General features: G+C 37.4%; 1 protein-coding gene across 1 annotated transcript; it reads left to right on the top strand.

Annotated features, from left to right (window-relative positions):
* Positions 1-4,906: 4,906 nt before the first annotated feature.
* On the top strand, positions 4,907-5,395 carry LOC143607901 (uncharacterized). Its single transcript, XM_077083179.1, has one exon. It carries the CDS (start codon positions 4,907-4,909, stop codon positions 5,393-5,395), a length of 489 nt encoding a protein of 162 aa, XP_076939294.1.
* The last annotated feature ends 1,497 nt before the right edge of the window (positions 5,396-6,892 follow it).

Genomic DNA, 6,892 nt, shown 5'->3' with positions numbered 1-6,892 from the left:
AAGGAAGGTGGTGTTTTGGAACACCCGTTTACAACTCCACCGACTCCAATTCAAATTCCTATGAAAGCCCTTCTCAAAGGCTAAAAATGAGGGTCACTGAACCATAGGAGAAACACCACATCAACCCTAAGGTAAGTGAAACAACAATGAATATGGAAGAAGAAGAAGATCCGGAAGAAGAAGAGGAGGAAATATCCGAAGAGATAAGCACCCCAAGGGAAGAGCCTTTAACCAACTTAAAGTGACTGTTCACCCAATGAAGCTTGTCAACATCTCTTCTTTCATATGAATCCATGGTACGATCCTCTAGACCCATATGTTTAATATATCCAAGGGTTTAAGATCAGGTTCCCACCTGACTTCCCTCCTTTTCAAGGTGTTGTTCCCATAATTTCAAAGTAAGCAAATGAGATAAGGCAACAGGAAGCGGCAGCTGAAGCTTTCTTCAACTTCCCATCTGAGGCAACTTCATCCCCGTATCTGAAGAATCATTACGACATCGTAATGATGAGTTACCATGACACACCTCCTCAATAGGATACCTGACTGTTATGCCACAATCTCAAGAAGAGCACCTTGACCGAGCTTTATATGAAACCGACGAGCTAAGGATGAAAGTTGCTATTGAGAATAGCAAGAAAAAGAAGACAGGAGACAAGTTGCTTCACAAATGCAACAATATGAAGAAAATGATCTTCTTTGATGATAGTTCATTATGTTAAGTTGTAATGTTTGTTATGTATGAGTGTGTTAGTATGAGCACAGAACGTTCATAAGAAATATACATATATATATATATGTGTGTGTGTGTGTGTGTGTGTGTTTTGTATGAATCAATAATATATTAATATATATATATATATATATATCTAATAAATAAAAACGTGTGCTTAAAAAAAGAATATGTATTTATTTCAGAATGTCGAACCAATAAAAATCCTATATGCAGAAGCTTCTCATGCAAGAAGCAACTGCGCACAAGCTGAACCTGCTCAACAAATTCCTAAGCAGTTATCACCAAGGCAATGCAACCGATGGTTCAAGCCTTAAAAGAGGGATCTGATAGAAAAAAACGAATCAAAATCCCATCACAACATTCAAACCCGAAAATCAATCAAATCCAAATCCCGTCCAAACCCGTCACACGATGAACAAATTGACCGTGACTTGAACACGGGACACGAAATCAATAGAAAATTCAAAAAGAAATTAAGAATCGAAAGTTGTTCGTTCAAATACTTCAAGAACTGTAGCCCTAAGGAATTCTATGGTGATAAGGGCACCATTGCTACTCTTAGGTGGCTTGAGGAGATGGAATCGATTGTTATAATCAGCAAATGTGCTGAGTGAGACTAGATCCAATATACTGCACAAATGTTCAAAGGTGAAGCATTAGAATGGTGGAACATGCTAATCATGAGAAAGGGAAGGGAGCCATTGTATAAACTACAATAGGAAGATTTCAAAGAGATGGTTCTGGGGAAGTTTTTCCCAATGCACGAGAATGATATGATCCAAACGAAGTTCCTTAACCACAAGGTGGTTGGAACCAATCTTCACGAATACAATACTAAGTTCCCAGAGTAGTGTAGACTTGTGCCCCAGCTGGTAACGCAAGAATCTAGCAAGGTGACTCGATATATTTGGGGACTTCCGTGAGAAATTCAAGACATGGTAAGTTCTCACTTACCACAAATCGCCGATTCTGCCATAGAATTGGCTGGTTATTTTATTAATGGTATGATCCGCTAAAAAGAGGAGGATATGAAGGTGGTGACGACGAACGACCACAAGAAGTGAGGAAGCGCCCGATTCAAGAGCAAGAGTGTTGAGCAATGATGATCTGGATCCAACTCCAGCTACACGCAATGCAAGATCTGCAAAAAGTACCACAAAGTTTGTTGCCATTTCGCTACTGTAAGGCCCCGTTACCGGTGCCCAACGTTGGATGTTGGATTTACTCATAAACACAGTTCTAAATATCAGAGTTAATTAAACTTTCGCGGAATATAAAACTTTCATAAAGCATTACATAATAATTCATATTTTGTCTTAACCAAACATTCTTGTCTTTCAAATTAAACATCAAATTATAAAAACAACTTGAGTCTTTAGATGCCAGCTTCTTTATTCAACTGACACTAAAAGTCAGCTACGCTGAGTGAGTTCTAGTTAATCATACATCATACAATACATACACTTACCTTCATTTATGCATCCGAAGATACACGTTAAGTACTTTACTTATTACTTTCATTTGATACATACATTCATACTTTATTACTTCTATACTATATACTTACTGTCCTTTCTATCTCAGATATTATTAGGGTCTGATCCCTTCCTTTTCTATCTCAGATATTATTAGGGTCTAATCCCTCTCCTTTTCTATCTCAAATATTATTAGGGTCTGATCCCTCTTTACTTGTCTATCTCAGATATTATTTAGGGTCCTATCCCCTTACTTCTTTATCTCAGATATTATTAAGGTCTGATCCCTTACTTCTCTATCTCTGATATTATTAGGGTCTGATCCCTTACTTCTTCCACCCTCGTGCATACTTTCTTTACATACCCATATCATACTGTACCTTTATATAAATATATATGTACTTTCTCTAACATTCATACATACTCACATGTAATACATATATTCATATTTCATATACTTACCTTCCTTGTCCGTACATGCAATATCTGAAGATCGTTCACGTACCGACAAGCTTTCGTTCACATTCAAGACATATATTAATTATCATATATATCATACATGGCATACACTTACCATTTAAGGTAAGTGTATTAACTATCACATTGAGTATGCACACAGCACCGAAAACATAACAAGGAAATGGGCCTAGAAACTCACCTGGATTTTGTTACACTATCCTTTAATTGTTATTCCCTTCTTTAATTGAGCTCTGCTAACTATATATTAATTACGTGTATCAATACTTTTCCAAATCATAATATTCATATTTCAGCCAAAATGGCTAAGTCTGGTCTATTCTAATGGCCTTATAAAGGATGGCCTTATATTAGAATACAATCTATTTAGAATATAATTCTTCCCTCAAACACTAATGTATTCAAATACTTTAGTAGTCTTTTCTTTCTTTCTTTTGTATTCATAAACCACATCCTTGGTTAATCTTTCTTTCTTTCTTTTCTGTTCAATTAGAATATAATTTGTATTCAATTCATACGGGGGTTCAAAGGACATGCAAGCACATATCTCACCATGTATTCGAATAACCCATGCATTTGAGTCCTCAAGTGTATTTGAGTATGTTTTATGCATGCGGGTGTATACATGTATTCAAACCCTTGTATGAAAACAGGTACATTGTAACCAAATATAATATTGTATTTGAATGCATGCATGTATTCGAATCTTGCAATGTAATCGAACCCATATACTGTATTCGAATAGGGACATGTAATCGAACATGTCCACTATAATCGAATGTTTCATATTGTAATCGAATTTATGGATGTAATCGAATTCTTGTATTGTATGTGAATTCTATTACATGTATTCGAGTTCTCATTGTATGCGAATGTATTAGATATATTTGAGTTCTCATTGTATGCGAATGTACTATATGTATTCGAGTCTCATTGTTTGCGAATATACTATATGTATTCGAGTCTCATTGTATGCGAATGCACTATATGTATTCGAGTTCCCATTGTAATCGAATGAGCTAAAGCTATTGGGTCCTTTTATCACCATTATCATTACGTTTCATGACCTTAACACCCTATTATGGTTCGGTATTAACCCATAAATGTTTCCCTAACCGTTTTCGGCTAAAACTTGACCCATGTAACCATAAAGCTTGGACCTTTATGGTTTAAAACGTCCATAGGCTATATTTAGGGTTTCTTTTATGAGCCATAACCCTAACCGTTTTCATCTAGTCCACTTTAGGCATCAAGTTTGTAACTTGATGATTCGTCTAGACCCGTTCTACTCTTGGGTTAAGTTCTAGGGCAAACCGTCCATAAAAGCATAACCTTTAAAGATAAAGAACATATCGTTATGCGTTTTCAGGCTACGGTTAGCTTCGGTTATGAACAATAATCTTGTATCTTGTTTGTATATCCAAGATCTTCAAGTATTAATGCTCGGTTGGGAACTTGGATTCTCTTCCTCTTGCAGCTGTAAGTAGGGGAGGTTATGTGTGTGTTTTAGAGTGTGTAGAGAATAAGAAAGATAGAAATGAGGGTTTTAGGGTTTTAGAGAGGTTTAAGGGAGTATTTATACTCTCTTAAGCCCATGGACCTAAGGCCCATCCTATCCCTTAATCCATCTTTCCCCACCCAAGTCCATACTTTTTATTATATTAATCTTAATTAAATATTAACACACGTTTAACAAACATAAATTCCTTTATTTATTATTAAGAAATTTAGGATGTTACAACTACGTCCGCATCAACTGTTTGTGAATCATGACACAAACCTGAACATGCGATAGCTAACTGCTGGAAGAAATCAATGACTTGCTACCATTGCAAGGAAATGGGGCATCTTAGTTTTGAATGCCCGTAGAAGCAACCCGCTGCTAGTGGGGCGGGAGGAAGGGGCCAAAAGAACGAGCCGAAGAAAGGAAATGCTAGGTTCTTCGACCTAGATACCAAGAAAGCGGCCAACATGCCGGAAACCATCGTCGGTATATACTTAGTTAACGACACTTATGCTAGAGTTTTATTCGATTCAGGTGCCAATTTAAGTTTTATAAATTATAGTTTTTGTAGTCTATTAAACGAACCTATAAAGAAACTAAATACAAACTTTAAGTGTCAAGACCGCAAATGGTGAGGTAATTAAAATTTCCGAGGCCCTAGAAAACGAAAAAATATTGTTTGTCTGTTACATTTTACCTATCCAATTATTACCCATGACTCTTGCCGGTTTTGATATAGTACTCGGTATGGACTGGTTATCCGATAATCATGCATGTATCGTTTGCAATAGCAAGACTGTAGAACTTCGAGCCCCTGACAATCGACCCATTCAAATCGAAGGGGACAAAGATGTTGGCCGAGTTAGCATAATATCTATAATTAGAGCTAACAAGTGTTTAAAAAAAGGATTCTTAGCATTCAAGGCCTACGTCACCGAAGAACCGAAACCAAAGGAGATAAAGGACGTGCCTATTGTCTCTGAATTTTCCGATGTCTTTCCATATGAATTGCCATGTATTCCACCCGATCGAGAAGTTGAATTCAGAATAGACCTCATTCCTGGAACCGCTCCAATAGTCAAATCCCCGTATCATTTAACGCCGACCGAAATGAAAGAAGTAAAGAAGCAGTTAGACGAGCTACTCAAGAAAGGATTCATCCGCCCAAGTTCATTGCCATGGGGAGCACCAATATCGATGTAGATCTGCATTGATTATCGAGCCTTGAACAAAGTAACTATTAAGAACTGATACCAGTCACCTCGAATTGATGACCTATTCGATCAATTAGAAGGAGCGTGTTATTTCTCGAAAATAGATTTATGTTCTGGCTATCACCAATTAAAAGTCCAAGCCGAAGATATTCCAAATACAGCCTTCCGAAAAAGGTATGGACATTATAAGTTCACGATCATGCCGTTTGGTCTCACTAATGTCCCAGCCATGTTCATGGACATGATGAACCGAATCTGTAAACCTTACTTAGATAAATTTTTTATCGTATTCATCGACGACATACTTATTTATTCTAAGTCAAAGGAAGAGCATGAAGTGCATCATAGACTCTTGCTCGATTTACTTAGAAATGAGAAGTTGCACGCCAAGTTCTTGAAATGTAAATTTTGGCATCACGAAGTGCAATTTCTTGGTCACATCATCAATGTGAACAGAATTCAAGTAGATCCCGCAAAGATCGAAGCTATCTCAAAATGGGAGATTCCAAAATCGCCAACCGAAATCAGAAGTTTCTTAGGTTTGGCCGGTTACTATTGAAGATTCATAGAAAACTTCTCCCGAATAGCCATTCCTTTAACCTCGTTAACCAGAAAGAATGTCAAGTACGAATGGGGAACCAAACAGAAAGAAGCAGTCAATTTGCTTCAACAAAAACTCACCAGCCCGCCTATACTAGCTTTGCCGAAAGGTACGGAGGATTTCGTTGTCTTTAGCGACTCGTCCCATTCAGGTCTGGGTTACGTACTAATACAAAGAAAGAAAGCGATCGCTTACGCTTCTCGACAACTCAAGGTACACGAAAAGAACTACACAACCCACGATCTAGAGTTAGGCGCCATAATCTTTGCCTTAAAGTTATGGAGGCACTATCTCTATAAAGAACACATCTTTGATCAGAAAGAACTATACATGCATCAGAGGAGATGGATGGAAACGTTGAACGATTACGACTGTGAAATCGTTTATCACGAGTGAAAGGCCAACGTCGTGGCTGACGCCCTAAGTTGTAAGGAACATGAGAAACCCAAAAGAGTTCGAGCCTACGACTAGAACTCCAAGTAGATCTAGTTGAGAAAATCAAATTAGCCCAACACCAATCAATCAAAGAAAACAAAAATTTCCGATGAAAAGTGTAACGCTACCATTGACCCGTGAGACGACGGTATACTTAGACTTGGAAATAGGATTTGGGTACCGATCGTTGGAGAGTTATGTGAAAACATAATGAGTGAAGCCCATAAATCCATGTACATGATGCACCCCAGTAATAACAAAATGTATCAAAATCTCAAGCCGAACTAATTGTAGAATGGGATGAAAGAGGACATCGCTTTGCATGTAGCAAAATGTTTAACATGTTTAAAAGTCAAAACTGAACATCAAAAGCCCTCGGGATTGCTTCAGCAACCCGAACTTCCTATATGGAAGTGGGATATGATAAAAATGGATTTCATGACAAAACTC

This window comes from Bidens hawaiensis, unplaced genomic scaffold, assembly GCF_021521415.1.
Source record: "Bidens hawaiensis isolate Kalapana, Puna unplaced genomic scaffold, B.hawaiensis_p1.1 tig00002125_1, whole genome shotgun sequence".
Classification (NCBI taxonomy): Eukaryota; Viridiplantae; Streptophyta; class Magnoliopsida; order Asterales; family Asteraceae; genus Bidens; species Bidens hawaiensis.
This window is presented reverse-complemented; position numbering and strand designations above follow the sequence as displayed.

What these genes read in the sequence shown, in the direction of transcription:
- LOC143607901 (XM_077083179.1), top strand. Translation starts at nt 4,907, where the DNA reads ATGACTCTTGCCGGTTTTGATATAGTACTCGGTATGGACTGGTTATCC.